The 16,131-nt window shown below is 39.1% G+C and overlaps 2 protein-coding genes across 2 annotated transcripts; one reads left to right on the top strand and one right to left on the bottom strand.

The window, feature by feature from the left end:
- Positions 1-14: 14 nt before the first annotated feature.
- LOC139143653 (RNA-binding protein PNO1-like) lies at positions 15-3,594 on the top strand. Its single transcript, XM_070714148.1, has 5 exons — positions 15-236; positions 1,019-1,168; positions 1,427-1,510; positions 1,888-1,948; positions 2,858-3,594. The coding sequence occupies exons 1-5, from the start codon at positions 39-41 to the stop codon at positions 3,112-3,114; spliced, it is 750 nt and encodes a 249-aa protein (XP_070570249.1). The 5' UTR covers positions 15-38; the 3' UTR covers positions 3,115-3,594.
- Positions 3,595-5,574: 1,980 nt separating this feature from the next.
- LOC139143651 (mucin-22-like) lies at positions 5,575-12,070 on the bottom strand. The gene is made up of 4 exons (XM_070714146.1): positions 11,960-12,070; positions 9,426-9,727; positions 8,954-9,032; positions 5,575-8,664 (listed from the first exon to the last, which is right to left on the bottom strand). The coding sequence occupies exon 4, from the start codon at positions 8,372-8,374 to the stop codon at positions 5,834-5,836; it is 2,541 nt and encodes an 846-aa protein (XP_070570247.1). The 5' UTR covers positions 8,375-8,664; positions 8,954-9,032; positions 9,426-9,727; positions 11,960-12,070; the 3' UTR covers positions 5,575-5,833.
- Between the last annotated feature and the right edge of the window lie 4,061 nt (positions 12,071-16,131).

Below are 16,131 nucleotides of genomic sequence, written 5' to 3'. Positions count from 1 at the left end.
CTTCCAATCCGATTCCGCCTACGTGTCAAAACACAATCATGGCGGAAGCCGAAACACATGGCGACGAAATCGTCACTGAAAGTACGAGCATTTCTAATGGAATCGCAGAGGAAGGCGGATTTAAAAAGGTTCATAGGAAAAGTGACAGGAAACGAAAACGCGGAGAAGATGTTGAAATGACCGACGCGCCGGTCAAGAGGCCGAGTTTCCCACCATTGTCAGGCGAAAAGCTTCTCGTAAGTAACTAAACTACACATGTCCCGTGGAAGATGTGATTTTGACTACATATTTTGACTATGTGTGTAGCCTGTTGATTTTTCTATTGGACCAGGCTTATATTGTTATGCTGTGCATTAGTTACGACGTCCACAGAATTGGTTTACTCTTTGAAAGGGTAACCCTTCGCTATAGACCTTCACCTACAGTCTGTTAAAAAGACTTTCTGCCATACATTACATGTGATTGTTGTTGCAACATTCTCAGTAACTCATGTATGACGCCCTCAACGTGCAGTACACTTGAAACAGCTAACTGTACACAGGACCATGAAGTCACTGCTGTTTGAATTTACTTTAGATCAGTTGGAAAACATCAGCAGAGAATCAAATCCTTTTAATTTTTGTATGTGTTTGTATTTTCTGCATTCGTAATTTCTTTTATTCTTAATTAAGAGGGCAATATTGCCCCATGAATAAATATTGTACAATGGACATTCTGATTTATATTTACATAGTAGGTTATATGGTTTTGTAACACTTGGTTTATAGATACTGTAGTTACCCTTTTCAGGCATGTATATTTGGAAGGGCAAACCTGCTATAACACACAATACCAAGGAGGTGTATATGAATTGGCTCAATACCGTTTTTGTTACTGACTTGCAGATGGGGCAGTGATCAGATACTGTGTGGCAGGATTAGGGCTAAAATGATAAGGGGTACTAAACAAAGTCTTGCGAAGTAGGAATTCAGTGCAATTTTCAACATCACTATTTTTGACCTTTTTAAAATTTCATCAGGATGGTTCCAGTGAAATGCGGAAGGTCCCTGTTCCTGCCAACAGATACACACCATTAAAAGAAAACTGGATGAAAATATTTACACCAGTGGTTGAACATTTACAACTTCAGATTCGCTTTAACCTCAGGACAAGGAATGTTGAAATAAAGGTCAGTACTATACAAGCATGGTAAATTTGCAGTAATGAACAGACAATTAAATATTTGTGTGGTTTCTTAAATAAATTTAGTAATATTTTGGGTTTGCTGTTTTTCAAAAGTTAACTAAAAGTGTCCAGAGCCATTTCCAAATGCTATACATAAAAATGCTATTAAAAGCCTTAAGCATGTATAGATTGTGATTTGAATAATTTGAAGAAATATGTGGAACAAATCATGTATAATAATAATAGTAATGTTTCTTTGCAGACTTCAAAAGAAACAAGAGACATAAGTGCATTACAAAAGGCAGCTGATTTTGTCAAGGCTTTTTGTTTAGGATTTGAAGTTGAGGTAAGTGCTTGAGACTGACTGTGACCATTTCAGGTTGACACTACGTCATTAGCAATGCAGTAAAGGGTGTGAAATAATTGACAAAAGATGTCAAGACCAGTCAAGTTTTAAAAAACTTATAAAAAACAAGTAGAGCTGAAGGGCAGAATGACATACTCCTTTGTAACACAGTTTGATGGAATGAGTTACCTGTGGATGTAGTCTTGTAAGACTGTATTCAGTAAAGTACACTCACTCACGTCCATTATCAAAGTCATATTCCATGTACAATTTCACAGGTAGTGAAGTTGTGCGGTGAGGTGATTATCAGTTTGCTGCTGTTGTTTTTTTGTAAGCCAAGTGAATTTCACCCAGTCATACCTCTTTCCACATTGCAGGATGCTCTAGCTCTGGTTAGGTTAGACGAGCTATTCCTTGAGTCCTTTGATATAACAGATGGTGAGTATACAAGCATGTTTGCTTCAGTTTCATAGTTTCCAATCTTCTTATCAATCGCTTACTTGTATACAAGGAAATCTTGTGAAACGGTGACATTGATGGTTGCAATAAAGTTGCTTGTAAATATTATGAGTAGATGTGTTCTCAGACTTTAACACAGTCAACTTTTTTTGCCTCAAGAAAAGTTATGAAGCGATGTCTACAGATATGTTTCCTTTGTTCTAATAAACTTCTCAACATAATTTTTTTGGTGGATACAAAGATTCTGTCGATGTTGATTAGTAACTATCTTGTGGCACACTTATATAATTCAGTGAAATGCAACACACATTTCTCAGTTAAACTGCAGAGTAACAAAATCCATTGCAAGGAGGTAGCCTGTGAAAATCACAATTTTGATGTTCACACATTTTTGTTGTCAGTACCTCAGCAGGTATACCTTTTTGGTTCAATGAACTTTGCTTTGTCAATCATTCCTATGCTGAGACATACAATTCAATTGCTGCCTTTTCAGTACTGGTGCACTGCATCGTGGTTAAATTTGGTGACCAGGTCTATACTATATGAATGACAGTTTTACATTTACACAGCTGCTGCACGTGTCTGCCCTTCCAATGCTTTGTTCACATAGTTTCAAATGAGGTAGAAATACCATACCTCAAGTGGTGGATTCATTGTTTTTGTGTGCATTAAAAGCAAGCCCTGCCTATAGTACAGAGTTTGACAACATTAATGTAAGGAAGATTTTCTGTGATATTGCTAGTAGTGTTTAGTACTTCTAGTAATTGGATGCTTTTTTGTAAAGCGTTTAATAAACTGTCTGTTCATGATGAGATTTGCGAATGCAGAATCATTGCTACACTTAGTGAATGATTCATGAAATATATCTTGTCTGTTCTTGCCTTGCAGTGAAACCATTAAAGGGTGACCATCTGTCCAGGGCTATCGGTAGAATTGCTGGCAAAGGTGGCAAGACCAAGTTCACAATTGAAAATGGAACAAAGACCAGAATAGTTTTGGCTGACACGAAGATTCACATTCTAGGTTCATATCAAAACATCCGAATTGCACGAACTGCTCTCTGTAATCTCATACTTGGAAGTCCCCCTTCAAAAGTGTACGGCAGCATGAGATCAGTGGCAGCAAGGTCTTCAGAGAGATTTTAATATATTTTACACCTTACGAATACTTTCAATGACTTTATCTATCTGTATTAGGTTAACAAGGAGTTTGCTCAGTTATTTCTTGCTCTTCTTTACACTAATTCATGTGTACATGAAACCCTGAAAGCAAAGTTAATGGTGGGTCAAAAAGTTTCAAAAAATATTTCCAAATCTGAACTTTTGTACCCATTCTTGAATAACTGTTCACTGTATTTAACATGTATACATAATGCATAACTGTATTTTTGTGGTCTGTTTCATACCAAGGGAATCCAATCACATGACAAGTACTTTGTATATTTCACAAACATGAACTGTCAGCTATTTCATAGTCCCAATGAACAGATCAGCAATCACGTTTTGTTCCACAATATGTTACTGTATCACAGCTACAGATGCATTGATACTCTCTTTTTGCCGTTCAAGTATGCTTTTACTTGATTTTAATGTTGAATTAAAGAAATATAGACCCTTGTACCATAATATGGTCTTCATTTATGCCAGGCTTTTAATGTATGGATGACTGTATGGTCCAATCATCAGTCGTTTCAGTTGTTGGATTATAATGATTTCTACAACAAACTTGGTGAACTTAATATACAGAAGTACGATCTTCCGACAGAGTGCACAATACTACCAAATATGCTATTTCACCACATAGACACAATCCCTGCACTTTCTGCTGCCATATATGCAATACATTGCTTAACAATATTTGTTATTTAAGCAATAAACCACACCAGTATATCACAAGATTTTGACCAGTTCACAACATATATATGAACAGGGGATTGCGTATATGGAGTGAAATGGTTAAAATAAAGTAGTATAACCATCCCTGGGGAGGTTTATTGCTATGATATCATAACACTATGTGGACATTTTTCGAAAAACAAAATTTTCTCTAGATAAGAGTTCGCACGTGTTACAACATGCTATATCATGATTATAACACAGTTATTTTAACATCTCGACCAATCAGATCATTTTATTTGCACCATCAATATACTGGTATGATATAATACAGGATATGTCATGCCACAGGGTGTTCCTGACAAATATGCACCATTTCAGCAGTGGTAAAGTTCTCATTATTTCTGGTTCATTTATAAGTGATGTATCTCTCATTATCTGGGCCCATAGAACTTTTTGCACACAAACATCTACCAAGTTTGAAAGATATTCTATAATTACTTTCAAATGTCATTTGCTCAGTTGTTTCTGTGGAAGTTTTTGATGGTGTTGCAGACCAAATAAAAATCCTGACTTTGCTTGCTTCTCCACCCAAACATTTTGTCATTTGCCCAGCACATTATACTTGATGAGAATCAAACAAAAGGCACAGTGAGCATGTTTGTCAATTATCAGGATTATGCCTAGAAAATACTTTTAAAATAGTGGGTAAAAATGTTTTCTGTGTAGTGGGAATGACATGCAATGACTGTCATACGCACATGTTTAAGTGTATACATTAAGTGAATTGATTAAAACCCACAAGTCTGGGAGAATAGCGAGTTCTTCCCCCAGGAATTTCTGATAGCATGGCAGTTAATTTGCATATTAATAGAATTATTTTGCTATGACTTTGATTTTCTATTGTTTTACCAAAATTGAAGAGTATTAGCCACAATGCTTTAATTGCTCTGGGGAAGAACACTGAATATTTCAATATTATTCATCTGTTGCAGGTGTGTCTGTGTTCTATACTGATAAGAAAAATAAATTTGATTATTCAATTCTCATTGAAAACCAGCAATGTGAATATACAACAAACATGGTAATAATACTTTCCTTGCAGCAGGAGACAGGTTGCCCTCAGGATGTCAGGCAAAAGTATATTACCATGTTTGTTGTATATTCAAATTGCCGGTTTTCAATAAGAATTGAACAATCAAATGTATTTTCTTATCAGTATAGAACACAGATACACCTGCAACAGTTGAATATACAACAAACATGGCAATTTACTGTCCTCGCAGCAGGTGACAGGTTGCCCTCAAGATGTCAGGCAAAGTGGTCACCTGCCTCCCGCAAATAAATTCCCTTGCTTGGTCGGTAATTATCTGATGAACAGTGTACAATTTGATCAGATCATAGTTCTGCAAATACTAGGCTAGAATCCTATTCCGTCCGCTTGCCTCCGTACCTCCGTCCCCGGAAGTGGGGACGGAGGTACGGAGACAAGCAGACGGAATAGGATTGTAGGCTAGCAAATACTGGCAAGCTGTGATTTTATTTTACATCAACTTATATGTTGTGGGATTACGTTATTCTGGGTATACTCTCATGACTACTTTCGCTCATAGATGGGATGACCTTTAGGAATGAGGAGTGCAATCAAGTGTATGGCCATTGAAACAGTTAGACCTAGTATATATTACCTTGAATGGAAATGATTATTGGACCAGTTTAATGTCATATTACTATGTCACTCTACTTGTGCCATGGAAGTATTGTTTTATTCATAATACATCTGTTTATTACTGAAAAGTCAAAGCCATTGTTAATCACATCAGAAATAATGCCGTATCAGTGCATGTTGTTACATGCATGTGTCAGCCAGCAGTGACAATTGTTGGTGGTAAAAATCTGTTGAAGCAATTTTAGAAGTAATATATGTCTCTAATTTGCCCCTCTTTACATCAAGTATTCTGGATATTTATCCCTTAAAAAGAGTAATTTCATTAACTTTGTCACCATCTTTGTTTTCAACTGAGGCACTTCAAGATGCGGCTCCCTCCTTGTCTTTCAAAGAAGAATCACTGTGAAGCCTGCTATGTTGAGAGCCACTTTCAGTGTTATCTGAAGTCCCTGGTGGTAGATGACTCGATTGCGTGATCTCAGGGTGTGTCTCCAGTGAACTTCCCTCCTCTGTTTTTGCTACCTCTCCTGTTTCTACAGCACTTTCTCCTTCTCTGGCTTCCAATGGTGGTTCACTTTGGCTGTCAACAGAGACGTTGCTGTCCACTGTGCCCTCTGGTCCATCTGTTTCTGTCAAGGAGAGTTCAGATGTAATTGGTGACAGGAGGGCAGATCCATGATGGAATACTTGATGGCTGGGCCTGCGTATGTTGTCATCAGATGGAATCGGAGATGGCGGTCTTTCCCTCAGATGTCTGTGAGACGAGTAGATCTGTCTCAGAACGTTCTCCTCTTCATCACTATCAGAAGTGACAGTATCAAGCTTTTCAAGCTGTGAAACATCTGGATGACTGTGTGATTTAGTATGGGACAATGTTGTATCGGTATCCTTTCTGTCATGAATTCCTCTAGTTTCTGTGGTTTCGATGACACTGGTACTTTTTTCAGATTTGGCATCATGGCTGTCCTCTACTTTGGTGTCACTGGTAGGGATGTCTCCTATTTTGCTTCCACTGACAGCATTTGCAGTATCTTTTTGACTGGTGCCAGAGGAAACTGAAAGTTTTCCAGCACTGCTGCCAGTTTCTGTGACTTGACTCCCTGTCTTTGCTATTTGCTTATGGTCACTACTGGCCTCAGTCACTTTTTGAGCACTTCTGGTAGTTTTCGCACCACTGCTACTGGACTTTGCAACTTTCAAACCACTTTGACTCGTCTTTTTAACTTTCAAACCAGTACTACTGGACTTAGCAGGTTTTGCACTGGTGCTGCTAGTCTTGGCAACTTTCATACCAGTACTGCTGGTTCTAGCAACTTTTTTGTCACTGCTACTTGACCTGGCGTGTTTCATACTGGTGCCACTAGTTTTGGCAACCTTGGAACCACTGCTACTGGTCTTGGTAACTTTCACACCAGTGCTACTGGTTTTGACAAATTTCTTGTCGCTGGTGCTGGACTTTGCATCTTTCACGCTGATGCCACTTGTCTCACCGACTTTCACTCCAGTACTTGCTGTTTTAGTGACTTTCACATCACTGCTGCTGAATTTGGCACCTTTCACAGAGGTTCTGCTGGTATCAGCAACTTTCACACCAGTACTACTAGTTCTGGCGACTTTCTTGGTTCTACTGGTGGACTTGTCATCCTTTAGGCTGGTGCCACTGGTCTCAGTAACTTTAATGCCACTACTTCTACTTTTGATTAATTTCTGGCCACTGCTGGTCGACTTACCATGTTTTAAACTGGTGCTACTAGTCTCAGCAGGACTAGTAATGCTGGTTTTGGTGATTGTCTCGTCTCTGCAGGCGATCTCAACAAGAGCACTTCTGGTCGCGGTGTCTTTGAGATTACTGCTGCTGGTTTTGGTAACTTCCACATCAGTGGTGCTGGTCCTGGCCGTTTCTCTGTCATTTCCAGTGGATATAACAGTTTTCACATCACTGCCACTGGTTGAGGTCACTTTCCCACCACTTTCACTTGGTGCAGCCACTTTCTCACCACTAGTACTGGCTTCAAGCACTTCTCCACCAAGCTCACTGGGAGCAGCCATCTTTCCATCACTGTCACTTGGTCCAGCCACCTTTTCACCACTTCCATTTTTTGTACAGGTGGTGACACCACCACTGTCAGACTTTTCTTGCCCAGTCTGATAGATGTATCGTTTTGGCAGATAACAAACTCCTTCCGTTTCTGCAACGTTAAGTATGGTTTCCGAGGAGTCATGACGCGGTAGGACACCTGCATGAGGCTCTGCATCTTCATCCAATTCCATGATTTTATCACTGGCCAGGGACGACACACCACTGGAAATACAAGAACTCACAATTTTCTGTTGGAGGCATCGGGCTGACCCTCTGCTGTGTGTCAGATCTGGTCTGAAGATATTACGGAATGAATTCCTTGCTGCGGGCACTCCAGTGCCACTCTGGTCCTTCGCTGCTTCCCCTTCCTTCACAGAAATTGCCCCAAGATTTTCTCCGACTATGTCTTCTTTCAAGTGAACAACATTATGGTGAACTAAAGGAGTGATCACTAAGTTACCCTCTTTGTCCCGCAGTGGCTCAATTATTTCATCTTCATTGATAATTATAGCAGACCCTTCCATTTCTCTCTCTGAAAGTAGTGTCGCTACACTTCCACTTCCTAAGCCCTCGTCGAAGTCAATGGGTCCTTCCATCTGATCAATACTCTGATGCCCAATGACGTCATTCTCGACGAGCCCAACAATTTCGTCCTCGCTTTCTTCCTCTTCATCACTTGACAAGACACTGACACTTGGCATGCCAACACCACCATGTAAGCTTCCCGAGCCGTGACCATGCAATACGTTGATGACGGACGGCAAATCTGATATTACTGCATGTCCACTGCTTGATGGAGCTGTTTCATCAACATTTAGCATAGCCTCTTTATTATCGCTTTGTATGATTGTTGCGTCATCGTTTGGCTGGGTGACTCCATCACCAATTGCCTCCAAGCCTGAAAGAGATGGACCATGGTCCTCTGCTTTACCATCAACAGATTCAATCGCATCTTTTGAAGATACATCTTCATCTTGAAGAGATTTTCAGAAGTTGTGGCCAACTGCATCTTCCTCACTATTTCAATCGATGTTTCAAGGACAGATCTGACAATTTCCTTTGCACAGCAGCGAATCATCTCGAGGGAAGGACTTTCATAGGGTTTGCCAATCTGAAAGAAATATTCAATGAAAAATGGACGGTTTATTCCTGCTGAGTAAGCAAAATAAGTCTCGGTACATTCATCCCCTTTTTTTAAAGAGAAGAATCAAAATTTATAACAACTGGAGGAACTGTGGAAACAAATAATCCTGACAGTATAAACTGGACTGCTTGGTAATTATTTAAACTGTGCTCCAGCGATACGCTCCATACCCAAATAATACTTTGTCACTAATTTCGATCTCGAGCGAAATAAATATTGTCATAGAACGAAATTTTATGAGCCTGATGTTCCTAACCTTTTCATCTAGTTCATCCATCTCTTCTGATGAAACACGTTTTGGAGAGCCATGCATGTCTTCTATCTCACTCAGAACTCTGCAAATACAAATTTACCGTTGGTAAATTGGCGGTATTTTGACTCGTTTTCCACTCCTATCATTTAGGAATGCACAAAGACTTGTAACAAGTAAATTTATCGTAATTCATCTCCTTTACCTACAAACTATCTGAACTGCTCTTTTTTTCTCCTTTTATGTATCTACGATATGCATAATGATAGGCACCCACACTCTCTGTTCACTAAGTGTCAATTTTCGCCAGATTGTGAAATCTCCATACTCATGTCGGTGGTGTTTGTCAAATTTGGTTCCCTGCAACAAATTTGTAAATTGTGAATGAGCAGCTGTGGACACATACTTGTAATACTTCAAGTCTTACCATGCATACGATTCGATTAATTGATGTGACTTCAGCAAAAGTAAAACTTACTGCCTCAATACGTCCGATGTCTCCTCATCAACTTTGAATATTGCGCCATGGAAGTCGACGAGTCCAATTTTGCTGAGAACCTCTTCAAGTTCCGCACCTTCTAACTTAGTGCTTGTCTTTCTACCTTCAATGCTGGCTTCTTCTCCGGTCTCGTCTTTACCGTCACCCTGGCTTGTACCTTTCTCCCCTTCTGGACGTGGTAAGGTGGATGCCATTGGTCTTGTTATTCCTGTCTTCACCTCAGGACCGATTTTGATTTCCTTTGAAGGAGATGTTTTTGAGATGGGAGGAAGCGAAGATCCCTGAAGAAATTTCAATAGTTTATCCGTTATTAATTCACACATCTTCAGTGTTTAATCTAGCATTGCAGGGCTAGGGGACATTTGGGTCCCGTCCAGAAATATTATGTGGCCATGACATATATTTTTGGAGGTTTATCTCTGAAACGCACCAGGAAAAACAGAGTTGCCCAGTCAGTCTACACTTGTTTTACCGTTTTGTTTTTCCACGTACTTTCCCGTCTCGAGTTCAGATACTCAGCCATTGTGTGAACACATGACTTTTTCTCCAAATTTCCATAGAAGTCTAATTTGTATCCAATTCAACTTAAACCCGGTAATTCCGAAATTTGTAGGAGTGGCAAAAAACCACTAAGAATCAGCATTTATTTGCACGAATTTGCATTTTGTTTACGGAATTGACATCGTGGAGATAGGACGGAGATGGCAACACTGCATGCGATGCCTCCGCGTATCACAACAACTGATTAGTATAGCGTGCACTCTTCGCAATTTTAGCACTTGTCTATGTCATTTAAATGATTTACGAAAAACATAATTCAACTATCCATATTCCTTTTCTGTCGCTTCACTTTAATAATTCCCTTATAGCTATAGTCATTGAGCTGTATTGTTTACAAGTTTTAGAAGCAGACACAGGAATAAATTGCTTCCATAATAGCCCAAGCACAAGCTTGCAAGATGTTTACATTAAAAACATTACAAGGATATTTGAAACAACAAAACAGAGCAATGTGAAGTTAATTATGTTTTCTTTCAAGTCACCCAATCTATAAACACTCTAATCAATCTGTATAAACTTGTTTTCACAGCAGATAATGAAAAGGATATTTTCGTTCCGTAATTATCCAGTCTGCATCTTGGATTACTCGAAGATTACAAAGTAGCAAAAACAGTTTTGCACTTGATGTTTTGTGATTATATCTTTCCTTTTATCATCTTATTTTACAATATTTGCTGTGATACGAATCATTTGCAGGACCTCGCCAACCTGTAGATTAATAAGTCGATGCGGTGCCGACCCGGCCCTTTAGTATAAACAATGCATTTTGGTGAAATTTGGCTCAGAGGTACGAGTAATCTACAGCCTAGATATCATTTATGCTCTCAAAGTTACAATCATTTCAATCAACGGCATTGCCAGGAAAATAAACTTTCCGCTATTACTGATGTTGATCGTTAAGTACGCCATGCATGTACATATGCTGCCATATGCCTCTACATTTACAAATGTTTATAGCTTTCCTAATGCCATCCCTGTACCTCCCTTCGTGCACACGGTGTTTGTCATTTAACGCGATGGCTGGGCAATTCTTTCTATAGGGAGGGTAAACTCACTTGGAGTTACAGTTCGTGCAATGTCACAGTCGACCCATTTCATCAACGCTACGATAATTAGTTGGTACAGGGTAACACTATTTATTTAGCTCACAACGCTTTGTCTTAATCCATCAATCACTTAATCGTTAGAAACAGCATCATACCATCGATTTGTGATATCAAATTTACGGATTATTTTTTTCCTATGTGGCTTAAAAACAATCTCAAAAACGATATTTGGGCATGAGGTAAAGTCGCCATACCTTTTATACCTTCACGCTAGCGCTTTTTCTAGGCGCCATTCCGGTGGCCTTGACAATTTTTCGCTTCCTTTTGAAGACATTGCGCGTTAATGACTCAAGGCCGGGTTCTAGATTCAACGCTGCATGATGATCTTGTCTCGCAGAAAAAATACACTTCTAGCATGCCTATATTTCAATTTTTCAAAGGAGACGCATGTACGTCACAAAATAGGAACGATCCGTTTCACTTTCAAGTAATTAGTTTTGCATTGAATTTTGGTGGTTAGATATTGTATAAATTAATTATTCATTAATCGAAAAGATTAACAATTTGACATGTGATTGAGGATAAACTGGAAGGTTTCCTCCTCATTAAATGTTGGAAATGACTTGGAAGACCTTCGTCGCTTCATGGTCTGCAATGTGTTTGCCAATGCCAGGAACACTGCTAAACCATTTGAGGAAGTAAGCTTAGAAATTCATTTACAGGTCCCTCTATGAATGTATCGGCCAATAATAACTTGGTTCCTAAATGACATGCACCTGCCTAGCACCCAAACAAAAAGCCCCATTCTGATATTGACAGACGATCGAGTTGTTCCATCCATGTGACTACACATTGTTTTCTCGATAAGTGTTGTATTCAGACACCTGTAAAAGACTTTTAACTTACCTTTGGAAATGTTGTAGGTTCTGGAATCGTGATCGCTCGGAGGGTCTCGCTTATATCCCAGTTGCTTTTACGGATGCTACTACTCAGAGGGAGGGGTTTCCTGGGGGCTCCCTTGCCTGCGGAAATAACCCCACGAGCTCCTAAAATGGAATAGTCGCATATTATTCATATTGCTTAAAACAACAAGTCCCTTTATAGATGAAAGAATAAGTTGTGCACAGCTTTCGGTGAACGAAAAATATTTTACCAGAAATGAAGTTTTATTTTCAGTTGCTGCTGTTGGTTGTGCAAGATGACTTTTCGGTAATGGACGTATGAGAGCATGACTATATGACATGGCAATTGCTGTACGACATTGCACCACTTATCAATGACACCATGGAAAACAAGTTTTTGTTTCTTGTTTTTGAAACCGTGGCAACTGAACGAAATTTACAGTCTGTTCAAGTGCTATTCGATTCGAATATCAAGATAGCTATATATAACTATTATAATAATACAAGTGTATTGAAAAACATTGCTCTTTCTTTTCACTTTGAAAATGCCAGCAACTCCGTCTCATACTGTTACTATCTCTTCCAGGTGGAATCTAGATCCAGAGATATTTTCAAAGAGTTCTCACTTCGTTGGCGCTGTCTTTCTTGTTCCCAGCGTTTCCGAGCAGCCTCTACTTTTAAGGAAAGGTTCTGTTGCAATTGTCGTTCCTTTTCTTCAGCTCTCTTTCTCTTGGCTTCTTTTGTCTTTTGAAAAGTTTCTACAAGAAATTATATTGCATGAGTGAAAAACTGCAAGTTTACAGACGTGCATATATGGCCACAGAATTGTTTAAACATCAATGCATTCGGAGCTACGCGAACCTAATTCAGACAACATACAAATTTTCAACGAACATTGATTAAGACACTTAAAATGAACTAGAAATAACAGGATGGTTAGGCAACTCCTATTTCCAACTTTTTGGTCAAGCTGTATCCCCTATGTCATAGAGTTGAATGTACCTGCAAAAGGGAGTGCAAATGAAAGGCTGTGGCAATGACGTCATTTTCGCAGGAATGTCGCGCATAAAGGCCACAAGCGATATCGTGTGTGTTGACATTGAACAATGTTACATGAAGATTTAAATTATACGATGTAGATTATGACAGACATGTTTTAACTTTCATCAATCACCATCGTACCTTGGATAACAGTGTTAACATTGGTCGTATGGGTCGCATACGACCTTTGAGCGCAGTTCTGACGACTATATCCCTTTAAAGCCTCTATGACTTTAGCATTCAAAGTTTGGCAGCTTTTTCACGTGGCTACTTTGTTGCATTTGTAGACTTAAGTTTCTGATTTAAATATCCGGTACCCACTTTTCAATATTTCAGCGCCTATGTTACTATCTTAAGAAGCAAATTTATGTTTGAACATAAATACATTTGTCTTTCATAACAATGCGCCCCGCCTCATACACGCGTACACTTTTACGTTGAAGAGCCAAGAAACGGATGAGCATGTCAGGTTATAGAGTCCAGAGTTTAAAGCATTGAAAAATTACCTTCTCGTGCCTGTCTCATCATTCTAATTGAATGATCTCTCCTTCGGATGCCTTTAAAGCGTTGCATTTCTTCTGCTTTGCGAATTTCAAATTCCATCCTCCTCTGTTGTTCCAGGGATTTTTGACGTCTTTGCCAGCGAGCTTCCAACTGCAAGGAACAGCGATATTCAGTAGGTATGACAGGAATAAGCGCTGTCATCGACTAACCAGGCAAGTATTTGTGTACTCATCCAACCCTGTCCCGGTCACAGTTTTGCACAACCTCGATACTTTCAGCGAATGTGACTGAACCAGTACGCAGAGTAAACGGTAAAAATATGATTTGGCCCAGTAATTTTGAGCATTGAATTCTTTTCCAGGTTAGTCCAGGATGTTGCGATTCAAACCCGATATAATAATTACTAGATTGTGAAAGTAAACAAACTTTGAGCAATGACAGAACTCCTTTTGGTGTTAAAACCTCACAAAATATGAAAAAACTGACATACACAAGGGAATATTCACATCATTTTGCAAAAGAATATCTGAACACTGCGAATATGATTTCACACGGTGTCGCATTTCTAATGTTGCTATGCGAAAAAAATGACCGAAATATTTCAAAAAATTCCCAAAAGATACAAGAAGATAGTGCTGCACTTTTGCCAGTCACGTGTCACCTAGGGTTCCGACCACAGCCTGAGGCTGTTAACATAGGTGCAAAACACATTGTCCAAAATTCGCTAGTTAATAGCCAATATCAATGTTGACACTGTATGGAAAATTTAAGCAGCGTTTTGAGAGAAAAAACAAAAACAAAAACAGGATTTGGCTGTTTAGAGAATGACCTGGTTCTACAACTGGATCAGTTCTTCCCCATTCTCGTGTATACGGGTTCAGCATCACCATTTTAAACAATGGAATGTACCATTCGTTGTCAAAGGGGTGAAATTTTCATATGTCTCACCTGTTTCTTTTTCTCTTCCCTTTTTTGCAGTTTCTGGCTCTGCAACATTTGCGCTCGCTTTGCATCTTCCTGTGCCCTCTTCTTTAGGAGTTGTTGTTTTTGTTTCGTTTCCTGAAAGAGAAATCAACACTCCAAGTTATTCATCACAATCATCTCATACTTATAGCAAAATATCGATACAATAAATATGAAGTATAGTACACCTGCATTTGCTGTTTATTTGCAACAATTTACTACAAACGCAACAGTACCACCTAGAATGTGACATTGCTATGGAGAAAGATAAAGCTCCCGAAACACTGTTATTAATGGATTAAAATACTACCAACGTTAACGAGCACTCAAACCTCTCATCATTATTACAGATAAAACCTACTTAAATACAAAAAGAGATGTTAAATAAAGTGGGGTTGACTGATGTCGGAAATCAAAATGGAAATCAAAAGAATACCTTTGAAGATTTGGCAATATTATTTTTAATGGACGAACTAAGTAGGATTTCAATTAAACCAACGCCTATCCCACACTACATCACATTCAAATGACTATTTCTTGTAGGTGCGTCTCTCAAGCATGTCCAGCAAAAACAACTATTACGCAGACTGCAAAACAGAAATAAATAGAAGTAAACTACATGTAATTGTATCCATTCAAATCTGACCTGAGAAACGAGATGATAGTTTGTTTTCACCAAAAGCGTACCTGTAACTCGTGCTGATGTTGTTGTCCTTTTCGACGTTCTCGTTCACGTTCACGTCTCGCCTCGGCAAGATTGCATTTCTTCATTCTTTCTTCATTGTATTTGCCGCGTCGAAGTGTTTCTGCTTCCTCCATTTTCTCCAACCTGTTTGCAGTTTGTAGAAAGAGGCAGTAAATCCCTATAAGCAATTGATGATAGTCATCACGGGAAGCTTTTTGGGGCTTCTTGATGGGCGTGGTGTACTCTTGATCTCTCGCGTTCGACCCCCTCTTACTACTAGTGATTTCAAACTGATCATTGTAAAATAATGCACCTCAGACACAGCGTGACATAATCAAGTTACTATTTGAGCAAAGGATACCACGATTATCTGTCGTCATCTCGAGTCCAACTTCGATCGCAAAGGGTGTTAATGTTCATTCGGGCATGGAATTTTCCTCGAGACTATACAAGGCCGACCTAATTAACGAGGGCGGGCTGAAGACGATCTCAGGAGCCATGAACATAGCGGTGCATATGATCATGATAGGTTGCACTGGTGAGGGATGGTGTTATGTATATGTAAACCAATTCCATTAATCCTTTCACCACCACAATTTAGTAAAAACCCCTTAGTCTCAATTGCATATTTGGACCTATATACAGGTAAATGGGGGGGAAAGGGTTAAATTCAACACTTTTTAGCATAGCCCTAAATATCAAACTATAGAAACACCATTCATTTAGTAAATTTCAGGTGCAGAATGTTTCTCGGCATTTTACTTAACATTTAAAGGGTAAGAATGTAGCCATATGCAGTCACCTGGATTTCGCGGCATTGATTTTGTTAAGTTCTTTCAAGCGTGCCTCTCTGGCAACCTTTTGACGGATATGATTGATGTCTTTTCCATCTGTCTTCCTCATCTCAATCATCTGCTCCTGTTTTGTCTTCTTCTCTATCATCTCTTCTTCGTGCTGTTCCACAGAGGAGAAAACAGCGTCAA

This window comes from Ptychodera flava, chromosome 11 (assembly GCF_041260155.1).
Source record: "Ptychodera flava strain L36383 chromosome 11, AS_Pfla_20210202, whole genome shotgun sequence".
In the NCBI taxonomy this organism is placed as follows: Eukaryota; Metazoa; Hemichordata; class Enteropneusta; family Ptychoderidae; genus Ptychodera; species Ptychodera flava.
The sequence above is the reverse complement of the archived record's forward strand: the minus strand, read 5'-3'. Positions and strand labels throughout refer to the sequence as shown.

Coding starts and splice junctions, on each gene's coding strand:
- LOC139143651 (XM_070714146.1), bottom strand. CDS start 8,374: ATGCTAAATGTTGATGAAACAGCTCCATCAAGCAGTGGACATGCAGTA.
- LOC139143653 (XM_070714148.1), top strand. CDS start 39: ATGGCGGAAGCCGAAACACATGGCGACGAAATCGTCACTGAAAGTACG. Junction 1,511..1,887: donor GTTTAGGATTTGAAGTTGAG/GTAAGTGCTTGA, acceptor TCCACATTGCAG/GATGCTCTAGCTCTGGTTAG. Junction 1,949..2,857: donor GTCCTTTGATATAACAGATG/GTGAGTATACAA, acceptor CTTGCCTTGCAG/TGAAACCATTAAAGGGTGAC.